The sequence below is a fragment of the Dendrobates tinctorius genome, unplaced genomic scaffold, assembly GCF_039654945.1.
Source record: "Dendrobates tinctorius isolate UK_male_01 unplaced genomic scaffold, ASM3965494v1 ptg000024l, whole genome shotgun sequence".
Classification (NCBI taxonomy): Eukaryota; Metazoa; Chordata; class Amphibia; order Anura; family Dendrobatidae; genus Dendrobates; species Dendrobates tinctorius.
The window spans coordinates 15,074,327-15,098,117 of record NW_027361692.1 but is presented as its reverse complement, the minus strand read 5'-3'; the positions used below and the strand labels follow the sequence as shown (position 1 = coordinate 15,098,117).

Below are 23,791 nucleotides of genomic sequence, written 5' to 3'. Positions count from 1 at the left end.
ACCAGGAGCTCCCTGCAAGATTATAGACAGAAGAGTGGAAATAATTGTCAGAAAAGTTGTCAAAGAGCCAATTATCACCTGTGGAGATCTTCAGAAAGTCCTGGAATCAGCAGTTATAATTGTTTCAAAGAAAACAATAAGTAATGCACTCAACCTCCAAGGCCTGTATGCTCGGTCACCATGCAAGACTTCATTGCTGAACAAAAAACATGTTCAAGCACTTTTAAAGTCTGCTCAACAACACTTAGACAAGTCTGTGAAATACTGGGAGAATATAGCCTGGTCAGATGAGAGCAAAATTGAACTCCTTGAATGCCATAATACACACCATGTTTGGAGGCCAAACAGCACTGTAAATCATGCCCAAAACACTATAGAATGGCCTATACAAGTGCTAGAATGGCCCAGCCAATCAGCTGACCTGAATCAAATAGTTTATGGAAGTAATTGAAGCTCACAGTTAAAAGAAGGATCCCATAGAACCTTCAGGATTTGAAGAGTGTTTGTGTAAAAGAATGGGACAAAATCACACCTGAGCAATGCATGCGACTAGTTTAAGTCAATGGGGAATAAAAGTCGGCAGTGAGAGGAGGACAGGAAACACACCTACAGTGCCCATTTGAATGCCAAAAGCATCAATTCTTCTTACTTAAGCTTGTCAACCTTACTTAACTTCATAATACAAGTTACGCACTGAAAAATGGGGGTTATTTGGCTAAAGTTGTGAGGGGGGAGGGCTGGCTGCAGGTTTTCATGTGCCCTGGGCGAAAGAGCGCCCCTTTAACACATACCACAACTCATCATGCTCTGATACGGCAGAGAAATAGCGGTATAGTACAATGAAAAATACCTCACTTTTTACATCTCATGACGAGGCCCATCTATTTCTCCATACAGAATCATTGGTCCCATATAATGTTTGAAACAGTATATGATGAGCTCCACATAATGCTACAGTATATGTTGGTCCCCATGGATGAAGCTCCACTGTCTTATGGGCCCAAATAATGCTCCAAACATAATGGGCCCCATTTCTAATGCTCTAGTGTATAATGGGCCCTGTAAATGCTGCTCCAGTGTCTGATGTCCACCTTTGGAATGTTCCAGTGTATGGTGGGCCCCATCTATCATTCTCCAGAGTATAGTGCTCCCCAAAAATTGCTGTCCCAACATTGAAAACAATCAAATAAGTCTCCTCGCTAGGGAATCCCTGTACTTGTCTGGACTCCTCGTCGTCCCCATCTTCCATCTCACTGCACAGTATTTCAACTTTGCAAGTGCTGTGATCCTGGGCAAGCAGGGGGGGCCCACTCGTTGGCGACGGCACTGGCACAGGGCCCCTGATAGTACGGTTGTGTGTCTGATGGCGGGTGGGCCGAACCTGCACTTTCATCTGCAGCTTCCTCTTTGTCACCGTGTAAGATGGAACTGTATATGGGAAGGGTAACCTGAGTTTCATCAGGGTCAGATTCAGGTCGTGTAGCGTGCGAGGGGAATGTAGTGGTCTCGGTCAATGTACCAGCAGATTCATCGAGCAGTGGCTGGGCATCAGTGCACTTGTGTCGCCCCCAGGAGTACGGTCACCACAGTGGCATTACCTTCTTCCTAGGGAGTGTGATGTCATGCTTGGGAGCAACGAAGGATCTCTCTAGCAGGTTAACTGATTGGGCGGCGTTATTCCCACGAGTCATGACCCTCCAAACAGCGTTCATGAAGACAAAGTGTTTGTTTTACGTGGGCAGTATGGTTGCAAAGCTGAACCTTAAAGGAATGTCCAGAAGGGCACCACCAGGAGTGGAGCCTATGGTTAAATTCGACTCCACCTGGGAAACCTCAACCATGCCAGCTACAGAACAGATGCACACATTGCAAGCTTAATTCCGTTAACGAACGAGACTCCGTCATGCCCCGCGGTCCGAGTCCGGCTTACTAGAGGGACACGTGAGGCTCTGGCACATGAGATTGGCCAATAACTGGTGTGTCATGCCCTTACATGTCCGTGGCTGCATGTGCGCTACACTGAAAAGGCCAGCGTTTGTCGCTTACAGGTGCAGATAACCCGCTGAACAACGTTAGTGATGGGGATCACTGATTACAATTATTACCCGCGAACAATGATTTCCCAGTAAGTGCAGGTCAACCGCAGTTCCGGAATTAGGCCTAACCGTCATTCCTGAAAAAATGAAAAACTTACGTGTGCAAACCACAGGTGCTGTAGCTTGCTTAACAGCTCGCCAGCCGTTCTCACGCCCAGTATGGATTACACGTGATTGCACAAAGGTGAGAAAGGGTACCGTATCCCCAGATAACATGTATGGATAGCGTACACATTCAAAATATATGTCTATACATCAGGAGGCAGGCTCAGACGGTGTTAGGCCAAGTATGGATTGCACGTGATTGCACAAAGGTTAGAAAGGGTACCGTTTCCCCGGATAACATGTATGGATAGCGTACACATTCAAAATATATGTCTCAGGAGGCAGGCTCAGACGGTGTTAGGCCCAGTATGGATTGCACGTGATTGCACAAAGGTTAGAAAGGGTACCGTTTCCCCGGATAACACGTATGGATAGCGTACACATTCAAAATATATGTCTCAGGAGGCAGGCTCAGACGGTGTTAGGCCCAGTATGGATTGCACGTGATTGCACAAAGGTTAGAAAGGGTACCGTTTCCCCGGATAACATGTATGGATAGCGTACACATTCAAAATATATGTCTATACATCAGGAGGCAGGCTCAGACGGTGTCAGGCACAGTATGGATTTGACGGCCCAGATTACACAGCGGAGGAGCAGGGAGAGGTAAAGATTGCAAATGCTGGGGCCCTGCCCAAGCAAGGGGGGCCCACTCATGGGCGTCGGTACTGGCACTGGGCCCCTCATAGTACAGCGGTGTGTCTGACGGCGGGTGTGCACCACCACCGTCAGAGACACTTGATTGCACTATGAGGGACCCTGTGCCAGTGCCCGCGCCCAAGAGTCGGCCTATCCACCTGTCCAGGGCAACGGCACTCGCACGGTGTCGTGCGCTAGGTCGTGACCCCGGCCATGGGGGGGAGGCAGCACAGTTAGGGAGTTTTAGAAAGTGGCATATGTTGATGTTGGACATTCAGCTGATGCAAAAGGCGAAATAGGTGAAGTCCCAGGAAGAGGTGGACCAAAGCAAGCCATTTTTCTGTCACCCTATGTGTCATCAGGGGAAGGTGGGACAAAATCCTTGGAAACCCATGCATGGTTCATTTTAATGAAGGTTAGATCATCCACATTTTGGGTTGACAGACGGGTCCTTTTTTCTGTCAGGATTGATCCAGCTGCACTGAAGACTCTTTCCGATAGCACACTTGCAGCTGGGCAAGCGAGCTCCTGTAAGGCATATTGGGCCAATTCAGGCCAGGTGTCCAGTTTAGAGGCCCAATAGTCAAAGGGGAATGACCTGTGTGGGAGAACATCGATATGGGAGGAAAAGTAGTTTGTAACCATAGTTGACAACTGCTGTCTCCTGTCACTTTCCATCGATGCAGTATTACCAGTTGTGTGAGCGGTATTTGAAAAATCAGTCCACAACATTGTCATGAAACCCCTGTCTCCAACGCCACTTCTGCTGTGTGCACCACGAACACCTCTGCCAAGCTGCCCCCGGCCCGTACGGCTCGTGTGAGAACCATCACCGCTGCTGTGTGCTGGGAATGAGTCAAGCAACAGATTTACCAGAGTTGCTTGTTTATTAGCCAATATTAGGTCAAGGTTCTCCTGTGGCATGATGTTTTGTAATTTGCCTTTATAGCGTGGATCCAGGATGCTGGCCAACCAGTAGTCGTCATCGTTCATCATTTTGGCAAAGCGGGGGTCCCTTTTTAGGATCTGCAAGGCATAATCTGACATGTGGGCCAATGTTCCCGGTGTCAATGATGCACTGCGAGTGCTGGGTGGAGGAGCACTTTCTGGCAAATCCACATCCCTCCAGTCACGCACAAACCCTGTACCAGACCTTGCCACGCCAACATTTTCACTTGCCCCACGAGATGCATCCTCCTCCCCTAAGTAATCATCCTCATCATCATCCTCCTCCTCCTCTTCTTCCTCCACCTCGTCCAGGAGAGGTCCCTGAGCAGACAATGGCTGAATGTCATCAAGGATTCCCTCCTCCTCTTCCTCCTCATCAACATTGGCTGCAGACGCCTGCTCCTTAAGGTGCGTCAAAGTTTGCATGAGCAGACGCATAAGTGGGATGCTCATGCTTAGGATGGCGTCGTCTGCGCTTACCAGCCGTGTGCATTCCTCAAAACACTGAAGGACTTTACAGAGGTCTTTCAGCTTCGACCACTGCACACCTGTCAACTCCATGTCTGCTCTCAAAGTGCCTGGCCGTGTATCCTCCCACAAATGCATTATGGCCTGCCTCTGCTCGCACAGCCGCTCCACCATGTGCAGGGTGGTGTTCCACCTTGTTGCAATGTCGATAATGAGGCGGTGGTTGGGAAGGTGGAGCAATCGCTGCAGCTTCTGCATACGAAAGGAGTGTACAGGCGACTGGCGGATGTGCGCGCACAGTCTTCGCACCTTCTGGAGCAGGGCTGTTAACTCCGGATAATTTTTGAGGAAGCACTGCACCACCAGGTTCAAGGTGTGAGCCAAGCAAGGTATGTGGCTGAGTTTTGAAAGGGCTATGGCTGCCACAAAATTACGGCCGTTATCACTAACTACCTTGCCTGCCTCAAGATGTACACTGCCCAGCGATGACTCAGTTTGTCGCTTCAAGTACTCGGCCAGCACCTCGGCGGTGTGTCTGTCGCCTAGATGGCCTAGAATCAGTCTTTCATTGATATAACAGTGGGATTCCCTGACTGCTGTGGCCTTGCAATGACACCTCAACATTTGCTGCTGTGCTAACCGGTGGGCTTACAGTGGGGGAAACAATGTAGCGTTGCTGACTACCTTCGTTGTGATCAGTTGCACATGTGGCACTTGAGGTTTGGTGTTGTGTCCACGCTTGCAAGTGCATGCTGGTTAAATGTCTAAGCATGCAACTGGTATTCAAATTTTTCAGATTTTTCCCTCGGCTAAATGTCTTTGCGCACTTCTTACAGATAACCTTGGCCTGATCATGAGGATTTTGTTCAAAAAAGTGCCACACTGCACTCTTCCTACTTTGGCAGACATTTTGCGGCCTAGCACGCTGTGATCTTTTGACCCTCTGGACAAGCTGTCCAGCAACTCTTTTGATGTTTGGAACCTGTCTTTGGAGTGCTCCGGGCCTGCCAGATAACAGCTGTTGCGATGTCGATGTCTGCTGTGGATGCTCCTCATCTGAGCTATTGGAAGCAGCACCCTCTTCCCCCAATGGATGCCAATCTGGGTCAACAACTGGGTCATCCATCACCTCCTCTTCTATGTCATGTGCACCTTCCTCTGTGTCACCGTGTATGGTGGTATAGTGTGCGGGAAGGGGCACCTGAGTCTCATCAGGGTCAGAATCTGGCTCTGTACACTGCGAGGACAATGTAGTGCTCTGAGTGAATGTACCAGCAGAATCATCCATCAGCTGCTGTGCATCAGTGCACTCCATGTCAGATTCATCTTGGCCTGGGTAATTCACCATTTCACTTGATAATCCAGGCATGGTATGTGAAAACAGCTCCATGGAGTAATCAGTAGTATGGCCTGCGTCATCCTTCAATCTGGGTTGGGGTGAAGGACACAAGGAAAGGTGTGGTTCATGAACATGAGCCTCCAATGACATCTCAGTGCTTTTACTTTTTACAACTGAAGAAGAGGAGGCGATAGAGCTGGAGGCTGAGTCAGCAATGTAAGACAAAACTTTTTCCTGATGCTCTGGCTTTAAAAGCGGTTTGCCAACTCCTAGAAAACTAAGCGTTCGAGGCCTTATGTAGCCAGACGATGAAGCAGGCTCAACACCTCCTGCATTCGGTCCTATTTTGCTCTTGCCACTACCATCAGATCCACCACCAACACCATCATTACCAGCTGCCAACCCCCGCCCAATTCCACGGCCTCTTCCACCAGCCTTCCTCATTTTTGGTAGAAATGTAGACAAAATCCAACAAACTATATAGTAATGTAAAACAAGGTACAAGGTGTCTATAGGACAGGGGAGATTTTGAATTTCTGCAGACACTTGTGGACACTGGACACTTTTGGATTGTGTGAGGCCCACTGATATCTGAGCGCTATGTCACAGGCTCGATGGCACAGCTGTGACCAAAGTGACTAGAGGATAAGGGAGATTTTGAATCTCTGCACACACTTTTGGACACTGGACACTTTTGGATTGTGTGAGGCCCAATGAATATCTGAGCGCTATGTGACAGGCTCGATGGCACAGCTGCTGTGACCAAAGTGACTAGAGGATAAGGGAGATTTTGAATCTCTGCACACACTTTTGGACACTGGACACTTTTGGATTGTGTGAGGCCCACTGATATCTGAGCGCTATGTCACAGGCTCGATGGCACAGCTGTGACCAAAGTGACTAGAGGATAAGGGAGATTTTGAATCTCTGCACACACTTTTGGACACTGGACACTTTTGGATTGTGTGAGGCCCACTGATATCTGAGCGCTATGTCACAGGCTCGATGGCACAGCTGTGACCAAAGTGACTAGAGGATAAGGGAGATTTTGAATCTCTGCACACACTTTTGGACACTGGACACTTTTGGATTGTGTGAGGCCCAATGAATATCTGAGCGCTATGTGACAGGCTCGATGGCACAGCTGTGACCAAAGTGACTAGAGGATAAGGGAGATTTTGAATCTCTGCACACACTTTTGGACACTGGACACTTTTGGATTGTGTGAGGCCCACTGATATCTGAGCGCTATGTCACAGGCTCGATGGCACAGCTGTGACCAAAGTGACTAGAGGATAAGGGAGATTTTGAATCTCTGCACACACTTTTAGACACTGGACACTTTTGGATTGTGTGAGGCCCAATGAATATCTGAGCGCTATATGACAGGCTCGATGGCACAGCTGTGACCAAAGTGACTAGAGGATAAGGGAGATTTTGAATCTCTGCACACACTTTTGGACATTGGACACTTTTGGATTGTGTGAGGCCCACTGATATCTGAGCGCTATGTCACAGGCTCGATGGCACAGCTGTGACCAAAGTGACTAGAGGATAAGGGAGATTTTGAATCTCTGCACACACTTTTAGACACTGGACACTTTTGGATTGTGTGAGGCCCAATGAATATCTGAGCGCTATGTGACATGCTCGATGGCACAGCTGTGACCAAAGTGACTAGAGGATAAGGGAGATTTTGAATCTCTGCACACACTTTTAGACACTGGACACTTTTGGATTGTGTGAGGCCCAATGAATATCTGAGCGCTATGTGACAGGCTCGATGGCACAGCTGTGACCAAAGTGACTAGAGGATAAGGGAGATTTTGAATCTCTGCACACACTTTTGGACACTGGACACTTTTGGATTGTGTGAGGCCCACTGATATCTGAGCGCTATGTCACAGGCTCGATGGCACAGCTGTGACCAAAGTGACTAGAGGATAAGGGAGATTTTGAATCTTTGCACACACTTTTAGACACTGGACACTTTTGGATTGTGTGAGGCCCAATGAATATCTGAGCTCTATGTGACAGGCTCGATGGCACAGCTGCTGTGACCAAAGTGACTAGAGGATAAGGGAGATTTTTAATCTCTGCACACACTTTTAGACACTGGACACTTTTGGATTGTGTGAGGCCCAATGAATATCTGAGCGCTATGTGACAGGCTCGATGGCACAGCTGTGACCAAAGTGACTAGAGGATAAGGGAGATTTTGAATCTCTGCACACACTTTTGGACACTGGACACTTTTGGATTGTGTGAGGCCCAATGAATATCTGAGCGCTATGTGACAGGCTCGATGGCACAGCTGTGACCAAAGTGACTAGAGGATAAGGGAGATTTTGAATCTCTGCACACACTTTTGGACACTGGACACTTTTGGATTGTGTGAGGCCCAATGAATATCTGAGCGCTATGTGACAGGCTCGATGGCACAGCTGTGACAAAAGTGACTAGAGGATAAGGGAGATTGGATTGCTTTTAAAAAAGCAGTTTGCGGAGCAGTGGGTAAACAGCAATGCCAGCCTGTCAGGAAGCCTTAAAAGGCAGCCCAACAACCAACACCACTGATACACCACAATATAGCCTCCCCTTGCACTGCACACACAGTGACTGGTGTGTTGTGCAGGCCAAATTGCTAGCAGCAGAAGCAGTTTTTTTTTCTTCTCAGCAGGACAAAAAAAAAAAATTGGGATTGCTTTTAAAAAAGCAGTTTGCGGAGCAGTGGGTAAACAGCAATGCAGGAATGTCAGGAAGCCTTAGAAGGCAGCCCAACTACCAACACCACTGATACACCACTATATAGCCTCCCCTTGCACTGCACACACAGTGACTGGTGTGTTGTGCAGGCCAAATCGCTAGCAGCAGAAGCAGTTTTTTTATCTTCTTCCCTGCCTAACGCTCTCCCTACAGAATCAGCAGCAACCTCTCCCTATACTGAGATCGGCAGAAGTAAGATGGCGGTCGGCGTGCACGCCCTTTTATACCCCCTGTGACGCCCACCAAAGCAAGCCAATCACTTGCATGCCCTTCTGAAAGATGGTGGTGACCTCTGCCTATGTCATCACATTGCCCACAGTGTCCGTGGATCCTGATTGGCTGAAAAAGAGCGCAAAACAAACTTTTGAAACGCGACTTTGGCGCGTAAGTCGCCGACCTCGTGGCCGACCTCATCCTAGGGTCGGGTTTCGTTTCATGAAACCCAACTTTGCCAAAAGTCGGCGACTTTTGAAATTTTTCGACCCGTTTCGCTCAACTCTAGTTATTACAAACATCTGGTGAGAATTTCATGTCAATAGCACCTTTTAAAAATATGGTTGCTTAGAAAATGGTGATGTTGCAATATTTATTTCACTCATTGTATTGAACAGTTGTGTGTATTGACAGTAATAATAAAGTCTTTTTTAGGTCACATTCACACATTCAGTATTTGGTCAGAATTTTACATCAATATTTGTAAGCCAATTTATAAGCCAAAATCAGGAGTGGAACAATCAGAGGAAAAGTAGAATTGAAACACGTCACCACTTCTGTATTTATTACCCATTCCTGGTCTTGACTTACAAATCCTGATGTACAATATTGATCAAATACAGAATGTGTGAATGTGGCCTTATAGAGATATGAAAGTCTCTATTTTCTATAGCAGCAGCTTTACTCATGTGTTGGGCAGATGTCCCTAATTACTGGATGCATTTTCATGCATTGTCAATTACTGTGTGCTTTTCATACATTACATTTATGTTCATTTTATTCCATTTTTATTTCAATGTTTCCTATAAATATGGGATTACTTGATTTAAGCTATGATAGGCTTGTTTCACACTAGCGTTTGATCGCGCAGCGCGCGCTATCGAGCGCACATGCAATGTTCCCCTATCTTTAACATGGTGGTCACTGGGTCTTGCGAATGTACGCGCTCATCAGCATTTAGCGTGTGCTGCGCATTTTACAGGTGTGCGCCCAGACGCGCCGTACGCTACATGCTGCATTTTTTGTTCCGCCTACATCGTTAAAAAAATCGCGCGCGCACGTGTGCGCTCGGTGTGCGCCCAAAATGGCATTACAGTCTATGGGGTCACTGACGAGCGCTTGGCAGAGCGCACATCAGCGCCTTGTGCGCGCACGCGATTTTAGTAAACAATGTCTAGACGCTTGTCTAAAACTCCCCCTAAATAAGCAACAATGTTTGGGAGGAGTGTAGATAAAAGAAGGTGTCTTCAGGGACAATTACTCTACAGACAGCCTTGCAGAGAGACCAGACAAAAGCCCAGAAGAGCCTTCCAAGTGTGGATTCAAGCTTCAGGAGCCAAAATGTGAGTATTCTTCAACATAATGTCTGTGTGTTCTGTACAATTTTATAAGGTACTAATGTATTTTTTTTTTATTTCAGCATGTCTTCTTCTGGATCACTGTATTCGCCATCTCGGTAAGAACTGGCCCAAGCTGATCGTGAGGTGAGGGTATTGCTGCCTTTGGGTAAGTATAGCTTCCTCTAGAAAAGTGTTTTAATTTTTTCTTTCTTTACAGACATCGGACATGGGCAGTGAAGATGAAGAGCGGGAGCGTTCTGAGCGGGCGCAGTCTGAGCTGGAGGATTCTGAGTGGGAGCAGCGTAGTCAAGTCGTGGCGAGGAGACGCAATGTGATATTTTTTTTTTTCTGTCTTCATTTATCTTGCTTTTTCTCTGTTTCTTTTTGTATCTGTTTCATTTTCCAAAATTCAAAACATTATAATATTATTTTTTCTAGGTTCCACAACGGGATGACGAAGTAGTGTACATCGACAACGAGCACCTGATCCGCCTTGTTAAGGAGCGTATCCCATTGTGGGACAGCCGTGACCAGCAGTACAAAGACACAGTGGTGACCCGGCAGCTCTGGAATGAGGTGGCCGCAGCGATGATGGATGGCTGGGACAGCGCCTCTCCAAGTTCAAACAGGGCGTTCAGTAAGTATAAAGATGCTCTGTGATACTGCATTGATTTTTGGACCTGATGTGCTGATGTGTTTTTTGCAAGATATATTCTTGCATTAAACACATCAATGCCTTGTGGAATACATTGATTAATTTTTGTCTTCAACTGCTGCATTGATTTATGGTACTGATGGTGCAGGTGTTTTTTTGGCAAGATATATTCTTGCATTAAACACATCAATGCCTTGTGGAATACATTGATTGATTTTTTCTTCAACTGCTGCATTGCTTTATCGTCCTAATGGTGCTGGTGTTTTTTTGGCAAGATATATTCTTGCATTAAAAACACCAATGCCATGTGGAATACATTGATTTTTGTCTTCAACTGCTGCATTGCTTTATGGTTCTGATGGTGCTGGTGTTTTTTTGGCAAGATATATTCTTGCATTAAAAACACCAATGCCATGTGGAATACATTGATTAATTTTTGTCTTCAACTGCTGCATTGATTTATGGTCCTGATGGTGCTGGTGTTTTTTGGCAAGATATATTCTTGCATTAAACACATCGGTTACTTGTGTAATACATTGATTGATTTTTGTCTTCAACTGCTGCATTGATTTATGGTACTGATGGTGCAAGTGTTTTTTTGGCAAGATATATTCTTGCATTAAAAACACCAATGCCATGTGGACTACATTGATTGATTTTTGTCTTCAACTGCTGCATTGATTTATGGTACTGATGGTGCAGGTGTTTTTTGGCAAGATATATTCTTGCATTAAACACATCAATGCCTTGTGGAATACATTGATTGATTTTTTCTTCAACTGCTGCATTGCTTTATGGTCCTGATGGTGCTGGTGTTTTTTTGGCAAGATATATTCTTGCATTAAAAACACCAATGCCATGTGGAATACATTGATTGATTTTTGTCTTCAACTGCTACATTGCTTTATGGTCCTGATGGTGCTGGTGTTTTTTTGGCAAGATATATTCTTGCATTAAAAACACCAATGCCATGTTGAATACATTGATTGTTTTTTGTCTTCAACTGCTGCATTGCTTTATGGTCCTGATGGTGCTGGTGTTTTTTTGGCAAGATATATTCTTGCATTAAAAACACCAATGCCATGTGGAATACATTGATTGATTTTTGTCTTCAACTGCTGCATTGCTTTATGGTCCTGATGGTGCTGGTGTTTTTTTGGCAAGATATATTCTTGCATTAAAAACGCCAATGCCATGTGGAATACATTGATTGATTTTTTCTTCAACTGCTGCATTGCTTTATCGTCCTGATGGTGCTGGTGTTTTTTTGGCAAAATATATTCTTGCATTAAAAACACCAATGCCATGTGGAAAACAGTGATTGATTTTTGTCTTCAACTGCTGCATTGCTTTATGGTCCTGATGGTGCTGGTGTTTTTTTGGCAAGATATATTCTTGCATTAAAAACACCAATGTCATGTGGAAAAAAGTGATTGCTTTGTCAACTGCTGTTTTGATCCGGTTTTCACTCTTGCTCCAGATGATACTGTTGTTTTCGCTGCTACATATATTCTAGCAGGAAACATAACAGTGTCCTCAGTATCAACAGTGACTGCATTTTGTCTAGAATTTTATTTGTGCTGCAGCATTGACTGTTTGCAAAGTTCTATCCGGTGTGTGTGCTGATAATTAAGTTGCCTAAAGTGCATTTTCTAATTTTTTTTTTCTTTTTTTTCCCAACAGTGAACAAAATCCGCACACGTTGGCGCTCGATGAAGGACCGCTTCAACACTGATGTTCGTGCTGGGGGACAGGTTCGGAGTGGTTCAGCGGCAAGGCTCAGAAGAAAGTACCGCTACTATCGAGAGTTGGCTTTCCTGAGACCAGTCCTCCAAGTTTTTTTTTTTTTGGTTTGTTATTGCAATGTGCTTTTCTATTCCACAATTGATGCTTCTTGTTAATGCATGATACTAATAGTTTCCCTTTCTTTCCACAGCACTTGGAGCAGCACCCTGCAACCTGTCCCGGGAGCGGTTCTTCATCAATCGACCTCGGACCCGTCCCAGCCATCCGACAGCCAGGAAGCATCTTGCAGGTCAGCAACACAGACAGCTGGTTACCAGGAAGCTGGTCCATCAGGTGTTCCCCTGTCCCAGGTCTCTGTCACTGGTTATGCGGGCACTACCCGCCAGTGGCAGAGGGCCTCGGACAGGCCTGTCATGCCCGAATTCATGCTCTTGAGCGAGGCCTTTAAGGGCAGCCTCAAGGCGCTGTCCGCCAGAATGGAAAGCGGTTTTTCCCTGATGGAATGTGGTTTTAACCACATGGAACACCACTTCCACTCTGTTGACCAATGCCTTGACTGTCTGGAGGCCGACCTCAACAGACCAGAGCACCATTTTTTCAGTAAAATTGAACAGAGCATGGTGGAACACCTTAGTCCTGAGCAACAGCTGAATATGTTACAGGCCTGCAACACTGCTTACTTCAGGCTATGCAGCAGAATCGGTATGTGCAGCAGTCAGTGTTGTCATTTCCCACAGTTCCACCACTGACTCGCTTCACCACACTACTGACTTCTGCTGCATACCACTGCACGGCCACCTGCATTTCCAGCAAAGCCGGACACCACTACACCACCTTAAGTCTGACTGCTGCTGGACACTCCTCCACCATCACCACTATGGCAAGCGCTGCTCTTGTATGGAGCACCACCACTGCCACAGCACCACCAGCTTGGAGCCAAACCACCACAGAACCTGCTTGGGCCACAGACACCACCAGTTAACAACAAAGGAGCACCACCAGCACTCAGCAACGGAGCACCGCCAGCACTCCTCAGCAACAGAGCACCACCAGCACTCCTCAGCAACAGAGAACCGCCAGCACTCCTCAGCAACAGAGCACCACCAGCACTCCTCATCAAAGGAGCACCGCCAGCACTCCTCATCAAAGGAGCACCGCCAGCACTCCTCATCAAAGGAGCACCGTCAGCACTCCTCATCAAAGGAGCACCGTCAGCACTCCTCATCAAAAGAGCACCGTCAGCACTCCTCATCAAAGGAGCACCACCACCACTCCTCATCAAAGGAGCACCACCACCATTTCTCATTGTAAGATCACCGCTGTCAATACTCCTCCTTGGTGTCCCCCAAGAACTTTGGCTGAGATACCAGACAGGCAGCCTCTTGCTCAGAGCACCGACCCAACTTTCTCCCCTTCTAGGAGCACTGCCACTGCCACTTCTATCAGCACCACCACCGCCACCACAGATCAGCAGAGGGGTTATCCGCATTCTCTATTTTACGGGGCAACGACACAGTCCACCATCACCAGGCGGTCGACCAAAGTAAGGCGGTCACAGGCTGCAAGTCGCTCCGGGCAGGATATTCCTGCGCCAAAGAAAAAAAACAAAAACTTTGTTCGTCCATCCACCCTCTCCTCCTAATGTGTGTCAACCTGCCTCCATGTCTATTCCAGAGCTCCCTTTCCCCAGTACTTTCGTCGCCCCTTCTCCTAGAACCCCTTCCTCCACCTCCAGTTGTTCCTCATCTCTCCACACACCCAAAGTATCCCAATATTCCCCCAAACGTCATTCCTAGGGATGGGCGAGTCTACTCGCTAGGACTCGTTACTCGGCGAATAGTAAGGGACTCGCTGGACTCGTTACTCGGCGAGTCTCCCAGTGATTACTCGCACAGTAACGAGTCCAATGCAAGTCAATGACAATCCTAGTTTTGTCAGAGTTTTTTTTTCTCACTCGCTAGACTCGCTATATCACATGGCTGTCAACAGCGAGTCTGAGCGAGTCTACGATTCCGAGTCCTGTATACTGGATTCGGGACTCGCTTATACAGAATCTGTTATGTTCCTACAAGTTTCCAAGACAGCCTATGTCAACACACAGCGATTGTGAGCGAGTCTGAGCGAGTCTACGAATCCCGAGTCCTGTATACTGGATTCGGGACTCGCAAATATAGAATCTGTTATGTTCCTACAAAGCTTCCGAGACAGCCTAGCGTGTTAGGTCAGAAAACTTTTTTAGATGGACAAGCATGTTAGCCAATCATATTCAGTAATGTTGGTTGTGGCAGGACTATGATTGGCTTCTGTCCATCGTGATGCCTATGTCATGTATGAGAGGCGAGGCTGTATATAAGCCTTTTCCACCGCCATTTCCTCTACATTCCTGAGAGATCTGAGATAGAGCAGGGTGAGGTAGATGCTTGAGCAGATCATAGGGATTGTCAGTTAGTGTAGGGAAACTTCAAGATTCCTTATATTAAACCCAAACAGCTCTTCTGAGAGCTACCAGGAGGACAGAGGAGTACTGTGTAGACTGTAGGCAGGCAGGCAGGGAGGATCAAGCCTTACAGTGCAGTGCATAGTGCAGGGACTAGTGTGCAGCTTCACTGCTAGGTGTCAGCACACACACTTACCCCGCCAGCAAGTGACGCCTACAGCACCACCTAACTCCATCTCGGTGACTGTGCATTTGTCAACAATGTCACAAAAACCACAATTTCCCAAAAAAGAGGTTGCAAAGGGACGAGGTCGTGGCCGTAGCAGTGCAGGGAACATCACTTGAGCGATCTCCCTCCAGGCTGTAGTCCGCTGGATGTTATGCCCATAGGCAGGGTCAGTGGGGAGCCAAAGCAGGGGCCGAGCCCCTACCAGATCAATCAACTGCAGCGTGTTGACAGTGACACGGGCCATGATTGCTCTGTATTGCTCTGTGTGTGTGTGCGTATGTCAACTCGACTCGGATTATTTGCTCAAAGCATGGTGTGTGCTAGAGAAAATCGCTTCCCTCGCCTCATCGGCGCTAAATAAGACAAACAAATGCGAGTTTGGACTCGGACACAGCAGCAACAAACTGTTGCGAGTGGGGTTTACAAATCGCCAATGCAAGCGCTTTCCGAGACACATCTGCGATTTGTAAATCGCACATTACTCGCTAAGACTCGCTTCCCCATTCATTAACATTGGACTCGCTAGACTCGCAACGAGTAGCGAGTCCCGGGCTCGGACTCGCTAGAGTCAAGCGATTCCAAGTAATTTAGGACTCGCCCATCACTAGTCATTCCTAATAAAAAAAAATTTTTTATTTTTTGTTAAAAAATAAATGTGCAATTGTGCTATCAAATTATTTTGATTGGTTACTGTGTCAATCGCCGACTACACACACTGCGCCATACACTTAGCGTTTTTTCCACCAGATATCTCCATTACTGAGACATGTTTCTTGTGTCAGTCTTGGAGATATGTGTTGTCAACGAAACAAATTTACATGACTTGTCTTTTCAACAACAGTCTCTACATTCTTGTAATATTGCACAGACTGGATCCAGCATACTTCCACAACTCTAGTCCTCAAGATACACCATCAGATCATGTTGTATGGAATCCTCTTTTTTTGTGCTATTGTGAAGCAGTTAGCAACGGAGCTATGGATTTCATTACAACATGATCTGTTGGTGGACCTTGAGGAGTGGATTTGGGGAACCCTGCTGGATCCAGTCTGTGCAATATTACTAGAATGTACAGACTGCTGTGGAAAAGACAACTCATATAGATATGTGTTATCCAAAAAACAAAACCAATCTACATGACTTGTCTTTTTCACAGCAGTCTCTACATTCTTTTAATATTGCACAGACTGGATTCAGCAGGGTTCCCCAACTCCAGTCCTCAAGGTCCAGCAACAGATCATGTTGTATGGAATCCTCTTTTTTTGGGCTCTTGTGAAACCGTTATCAATGGAGATATGTATTTCATTACAACATGATCTGTTGGTGGACCGTGAGGAGTGGAGTTGGGGAGCCCTGCTGGATACAGTCTGTGCAATATTAAAAAAATGTAGAGACTGCTGTGAAGAAGACAAGTCATGTAGATTGGCTTAGTTGACAACACATATCTCCTTGACTGACACAAGAAACATCAGTAATGGAGATATCTGATGTATTGCACACACTAAATTATGGAAGGGTTCCCCAACTACAGTGTTAAAAGCCAACAAACAAATCATGTTTTTAGTAATTCGATGTGAGTTACAAAAAAAAAAAAAAAAAAGGGAAACATGATCTGTTGGTTGACATTTAGGACTACATTTTTGAAACCCTGGCATAGAGGATGGTGTTGAGTGCAAGGCATATCTATTGTTACCTTCCTTTTTTTTTCCCGTTCGCATTTAACTATTAGAGAAAAGGCAAGGAACTATAGATATACCTTGTAAATAACCACATACTCTATTACGTGTTTGTGGAAGAAATACATTACCGATGGTGAAAATAAATGTTATATATACTTCCCAAATACCCTGACCTTGCATCACTATTATACCTGGGCAGGTGAATTGATTTTGAACCTGCAGCGTCTCCATATATTTTGCAGAAGAGTGTAGTGATGCTGCAGTTTAATCTGTATTGTAATGGCCATTTGTGATAAGTATTCAGCCTGACACAAGGCCTGGGTATTTTACCTGACACAGTTGTATTATCTCCACCATCGCTGTTAATTGAACACACTGTAGAGATTATAAAGGTAATACAACTTGTGTGTGTGTATGTCACCTACTCAGGAGTATTAGTGAATTCATGAATTCAGGAGCAACATCATCAAGATCAAAGTTCGGGTGTTCTCGAGAAATTACAAAATTATGTAGAACAACACAGGCCTTCACCACCTCATCCACTGTTTCCAGTTTCAGATTAATAGCTGTGCCAAGAATGCGCCATCTAGATACAAGTATACCAAATGCACACTCTACTGTTCTCCTGGCCCTGGTGAGCCTGTAATTATAAATTCTTTTGTGGAGGTCCAAGTCCCAGCTGGAGTAGGATGTGAGCAGGTTTTGGCACATCTGGAACGCTTCATCACTAACCATTACAAATGGCTGCGGCGGACCTTCGGTGTTGGGAAGAGGCCGTGGCATGGGGAAATTGAAGTTGTTGCCATACAACCTCCTGCCCATGTCAAAGGTCTTAAAAGCCTGGGAGTCATGGCCAAATGCTCCAATGTCCACTGCAATAAACATACAGTCTGCATCCGCAATGGCCATCAGTACAGTAGAAAAGTACTTTTTGTAGTTATAGAACTCAGAGCCAGTTCTTTTGGGCTTGATAATCCTGATGTGTTTCCCATCCACCGCTCCCAAACAGTTAGGGAAATTGCATACATTCCAGAATCTGTCGGCGATTTCCAACCACTTTTCTGCTGTTGGCATGGGCATGAATTTGGGACAAAGAACGTTCCACAAAGCCCGGCATGTGTCCGCAACAATTCCAGACAAGGTGGATATTCCAATCCGGTACTGGAAGTGCAGTGAGGGGAGGGTCTCTCCAGTAGCCAGGAATCTGTGACACAAAGAAAAAAAAAATTAATTGTGTATAGGGATTTTTGTACACACCTAAAATTCAATAAAAAAATATATATATGCAGCCTTTTGTTCAATACATGCCATAAAAAAATTACCACAGCCTTTTGTTAACTACCTGGCAGAACTATAATTCTGCCAGATTTAGAGTACATGTCACAACAAAGAAACTTAGGCAGGCATTGGTTTTGCAAAACTACAGACTGTAATGTGACCAGGAGCCGTTCCTCAGGAGTAATCGCACGCCGGAGCTTCGTGTCCTGTCTCCGGATGACTACTTTTACCCAACCAAGGAAATAGTGAAAGGTTTCTTTGGTCATCCGGGTATAATTCGTAAATTTCTCAGGGTTTGCCTGTAGCTCGCTGTAGAGGGATGTATCTACAAACGCCGCTGCTGCCATCTTCGCTGCCTATCTCTCTCCCTCTGTTCATGGCAAGCAATGGCATAAGCCTGAGCCATCCTCATGTCCAGATCCAAGTCAAAGTCAAAGCTCTTCCAGCGCAGATTCATGTTTCTCAAGTCAAATGAAAGCAAATGTAAAGAATTCAGCTGTAAACAGGGGCTATATAAAGAATTTCAATAAGACACGCCCACTGCTGTCCCATTGGTGGAGTTTGTTGCAAGAATTTTTCAAGGATTTTTTCTCTAGTTTATTGCGCATAAAAAATGCAAACGCATGAAAAACGCTTACAAACGCATAAAAACGCTGCGATTTTTTCGTAGTTATGCGCACAATAATGCTACAAAAAACGCAGCGTTTTCAAACGTTTGCATGCACTTTTGACATGCGTTTCATGTGCTCTCCAAACGCAGAGCAAAAAACGCTAGTGTGAAACTAGCCTTACTTGTACTTGTTTTCTTTTTTAATATACAATTTTTTACTTCTTGTTCCATGAAATACAAGTACTTGCAGAAGGTCTAAGCTGTGTTAGGCATATTTTAATGTCAGGTGAACTTTGTTATCCACCAGAGCAGTCTCCAGGGTTATGTGTGACTATCAGTGGTGTATTGATTAGACACAACTGTCTGCCTGAGGCATCCTTTAAAGATTAGATCAATCATATAGACCTCGTTTTGTATAGTAAACGAATAGCGCTATTGGCATTGTTACTAGCCATAAATTGTTTTATTTGGCTGGATTCTAAGTAACTAATTAAAGTAAGATTATAAGATCGGGAACTCCTTGGAATATAAAGTGGCCAGCATCCTTATTAATGACAACGAGTCATATTTATTACATGGAGACATCAGTAATAGTGTGGGTTGCCATCGTTGCTTTTTTATACATATAATATAGTAATATAACCTGCAGGAGAGCGCACAGTGTATAAACTATACACAGATTCCTGTCTTATACGAACTGAAAAATGTGAAATTCAGTGATGACAAAGAAGAAAAAATAGCCTTTGGTTTATTTATGTCTACTTTTCTTTCTTCTATTAAAATTGTAACAAAAGGGAATGTAGTCAGAAGACTAATAATGTCTAGGTGCTTTGTTGACTATAGATAAAAGTTAGAAAAATGGCTTCATTGTGAAGATCTGCCAGCCGCTAGGCTTAACCAAGTTATGTGGAGTAAGGCATACTGACATATTCTTACAAACAATTTACTTTATAAATCCATCTTGAAACTGAGATGCAGGGAATCCATCTTTGGCGTCAGGTTTACAGAATATTCATTTTTATGCTTAAAGCACTGAACAGTTGGATGCATTTTTTATCCAAAGCCAATTTGTTCATGTATCTATAGAAAAGTAAATCAAAATCTGTCGGTTGCTCAGGATTGGCCATGGCAGCTTTCCAGTACCTAAAAGAGAAATTAACCATCCAGAGACTTACGTGACATGCATAAAAGAATGGTGTCAAAAGAGACAGAAATGCAAAATCTGCAAAAGGTCTGCAAGTAATGCAATCAATCATACCATAGTGAAGCTTATATGTTTGGATAGAAAATGAATGTTAAGCTGTAAAGTAATGCTATGCAAATGCATATTTCAAAAAAAATGGTGCAAATGTATACTAAATGTATTTTAAAAACATTCAAATTATTGTAAGACGGTCTGAAATAATAATTATTTTTATGTCTATAGCGCCAAAATATTCGGCAGCACTTTGTAATTGAACAAAAAGAAAACGTTCCCCAATATGTGTAAATGAATCATATGGACGGCATGTGACAGCATAGTGCAACTTGTTTTAGGAAGCAATAACTTTAAATGAGGCTCTCTTAGAAGAGGATATGATGGCATTCTATTTGCATAATATTTAGAATTAAAAGGGTTACCAAACCATTTATTATTTTTGCGCATGGTGCTAAGAACTTTCAGGCAGGTAATAGTTAACTATCTCCCTATTCTGCTCAGGACAATTTTTACAGGCTCAGCCATTGATTCCTCTCCTTCATGTAACCTCTCCTCAACAAAGCAGTGTCTTTCAGTCTGTACTGTAGATGGGGCATCACTGCCAACGTCATGCTGATTGACAGCTGGCTCCCCGCAGTAGGCAGCAGGGAGCTGGGTGTTAATCAGCATGACATTGGCAAAGACGCCATATCAACAAAGCAGAGCAAAAGAGAAGATGCTGCACTGTACACGTGACATCAGCAGAAGCATGAAGATCGACGGCAGGAGCGGTCCGTATCTGCTTTGCGAGAGTAGAGATCATCCAAATGCAGAACATGCAGGCAGTTAGAAACTACCTGCCTGATAGTCTGAGCTCTATATGCAAAATTGTTAAATGTCCTGAATAACCCCTTTCATTTATAAATAGATAATGCTGAGCTTGACTTGAACATTTTTGCTTTAAAGTCTTGCATTAGAAATATTAGAATCATTTATTTGTTAGTAATAATACCTGTTTTAAAATAACCAATAATTTTATGATATTATATGTTAATTCTTAATTCATGAAAACTAAGATAATGGCTTGTTATCCGATGTATTAATGCAACTTTTTTTTTTAAAGGGTGCTCCACTCACTGAAGGAAATGGAATGAGCAGTCTGTATATGTTCAAGGTATTTCACAAATATCAGATGAAGAATGGCCTCCCTATAATCTGTATTGTGTGTCCCCAGGATCATCCTTTTTCTCATCTACCACTCTAATATAGAATTTAGCTCTGTCCAGAAATTTTAATTTAAAGAGAAACTGTCTCCAGGGCAATATATCCAAGTATTCCATTTTGGATGTTTATTTTTTAAATCTGCTATACTGTTTGAGATATATAAGCCATTTTATTTAATGCTATAATTTTTTTTACTAAGGAGGCGGTGTTTACATAGAAATAATGCACAGCTGCCCAAAGACATGCCCCCTTCCCTCCATGGAAATCTGTGAACAACGCCTCTTTGGTAGAGATCATGAAAATGATCACTAAATATCTTTGGGGCCTTAGAACATTTTTTTTCAAATTATATAACTCAGTGGAGCTGCAGAAATGAGAAAGGAGCAAAACCTGGCCACTTTTGATGTATTTTCTTTAAGTAATAAGACTATGTAGCATATAAACTGAAAAAAGTGGAGTCAGAATGCCAGTAGAACAACGTGTGAGTTCTGGAGCCACTGATTGGTTGCTGCTTGTCAGCAAAGTTAGGGGAGACCACAATAATGTCTGTACTGGATCACTGGGACAATAAGAGGTATGGTTTACATTGTCATTTCATACCATTGGAAGCCTTTTTGGGTTTTTTTTTAGAAAATCTGCAAGATGTTTACTTAGAGGGGTGGTCCAAAAGCCAAAGAAATTTTCATCTACATCCCTATGTATTTTGCTACTGTTGCACACAAAAATTAGTTAATTTTTTTGCAGTCATGATTAGGCATGATCGGACCCATGGAGGTTTGGATTCTGGTACCTGACCTCACCTTTAGTCCAACTTTCATTTTGGGTACCAGAACTGTACCCGAGCTTCAACCTGAACCCAAACCCCGTTGAAAACAATGAGGACCCGAACTTTGGAGCTTGTAATTCTCTCTCTCTATTTCTCTCCCCCCGGACCTCCCCAAGAACTCTGAACATTGAAATGGACTTCTGGGAGAAGTCCATGTTCGGAATTTGGCACCAGACACTGAGTGTCCGGTACAAATAACGAACTGTCAAGTTCGAGTTCGTTAATCTCTAGTCACGATATTTGGAGAGGTGCTACTTTTTTATTTTGTGGTTGACAGAGCTCTATCAGGAGTTTAAATTAAGTTTTAATTGGTGCCATTTTGGAGTGCAAAGAATTTTTGTTATCCTTTTTATTCAGATTTTTGAATGCAAAATGAGCAAAAAGCAGCAATTCAGAAATTGTTTCACATTTTTTCACTGTGTGATAAAAGTGATAACATAGCTTTGTTCTTAAAGTTAGTACAATTGCAGCAATACTTGACTTAGAAAGTTTCTCATTCTTTGCTACTTTTGTGGCTCACCAAAGGACACAAATTAAAAAATATAAACCAAAGCAAGATGCAGTCTCATGTAACAGAATTAAAATAATAAACAACAATATTCCTTAACTGTCTGCCGACAAGATCAAAATCCATTTGTCCCACGATGGGTCTAGCTATGCTACATCTAGGCGGCATGGTGCATTGTTGCATGATGCAACTATACAGCCTGCCATCCAGTTGCTATTTTTAGGCTGGGAGCCAATATCCATAGCCCCATACCAGCCTGAGACTACCAGCCCCAGCTGTCTGCTTTAGCTTAACTGGTTGTCAAAAATGGGGGAGACTCCATGCCATTTTTTAAATTAGTCATTTAAATAATTAAGACCTATGCCATGGGGACCCCTCTATTCTTGACAACCAGCCTTGCTGAAGCTGACAGTTGAGGTTTGCAGGCCGCAGCTGTCAGCATTGCCTGGCTGGTTATCAAAAATACAGGTGAACCTCATCATTTATGGGGGGTCCCTTATTTTAAGAACCATGAAAGGCTAAGTATACAGCTGTGACCTGGTAGTAAGAGCCTGGAAAAACTTTATGAATATTGTCTCTTTCTCAGAATGTTAACATCAGGCGTAGGGTCCTCATATATTTAATAACCAGCCTCCAGCTGTCTACTTTAAGCTTGGCTGGTTGTCAAAAATGGGGGGACCCAACTCTGTTTTTTAAAATTATTTATTTAAATAATTAAAAAATATGGCATTTGGTCCACTCTATTCTTGATAGCCAGCCTTGCTGAAGCTGACAGCTGAGGGATTCAACACGCAGCAGTCAGTTTTGCCTGGCTGGTTATCAGAAATACAGGCAAACCCCACATCATTTTTCTTTACATTTATTTATTTATAGCACAGGCAGTGGCTGATGAATACTCCCATCATCCGCCACCTGCTCTTGATGTTAACATTTGAATACAACTGTCAACATTGTCCCCTGAGAGCGTTAATCCCAGCATGAGCAGGGGACATTGATATGAGCTGTCTTCAGCACCCGACGCCGGGAAACAACGCAAACAGTAAAAATGATTCCCTGGTGCTAGTACTTGTCACACTGTTGACATACGAATATCATCCTTGTGTCATCAGTGTGCACTTGTTTGAGATGTTTTGCAGCCTGTGCTGCTACCGGAAACACTGAAAGAGCCCTTAATGAACTGGATCATTTATCAAACTTTGGCAGATTTTTGCCGATTTTTAGGGAAAAAGCACAGGAATCCGAACACGAATACTGAATGTGCAACGTGATTGCCGATTTGAGATTGGCTAACTTTTTCCGAACAAGTTCGCTCATCTCTAGTCATTTTTAATGTTTGTCCTTTTAGAGATCATTTCATCTTCAACTTGCTTAACTGTTCAGAAAAATAGTAATTTTGACCAGGGGTGCCTAAAATTTTTAATTTCTCTGTGTATTAAAAGGGTAAAACTTTGATGGGAGTGCTTCTTTAATTTGGTACTTGATTATATTACAGTTTGATTGCTGGTGTG

General features: G+C 44.1%; 1 protein-coding gene across 1 annotated transcript in view; it reads left to right on the top strand.

Moving 5' to 3' along the window:
• The window catches only part of COL19A1 (collagen type XIX alpha 1 chain), a 1,445,738-nt gene that overhangs the window by 1,242,520 nt on the left and 179,427 nt on the right, over nt 1-23,791 (top strand). Inside the window, exon 39 of the mRNA XM_073569423.1 lies at nt 20,849-20,899. Coding sequence (XP_073425524.1) covers nt 20,849-20,899 — 51 coding nt within the window. The remainder of the gene's footprint in view (nt 1-20,848; nt 20,900-23,791) is intronic.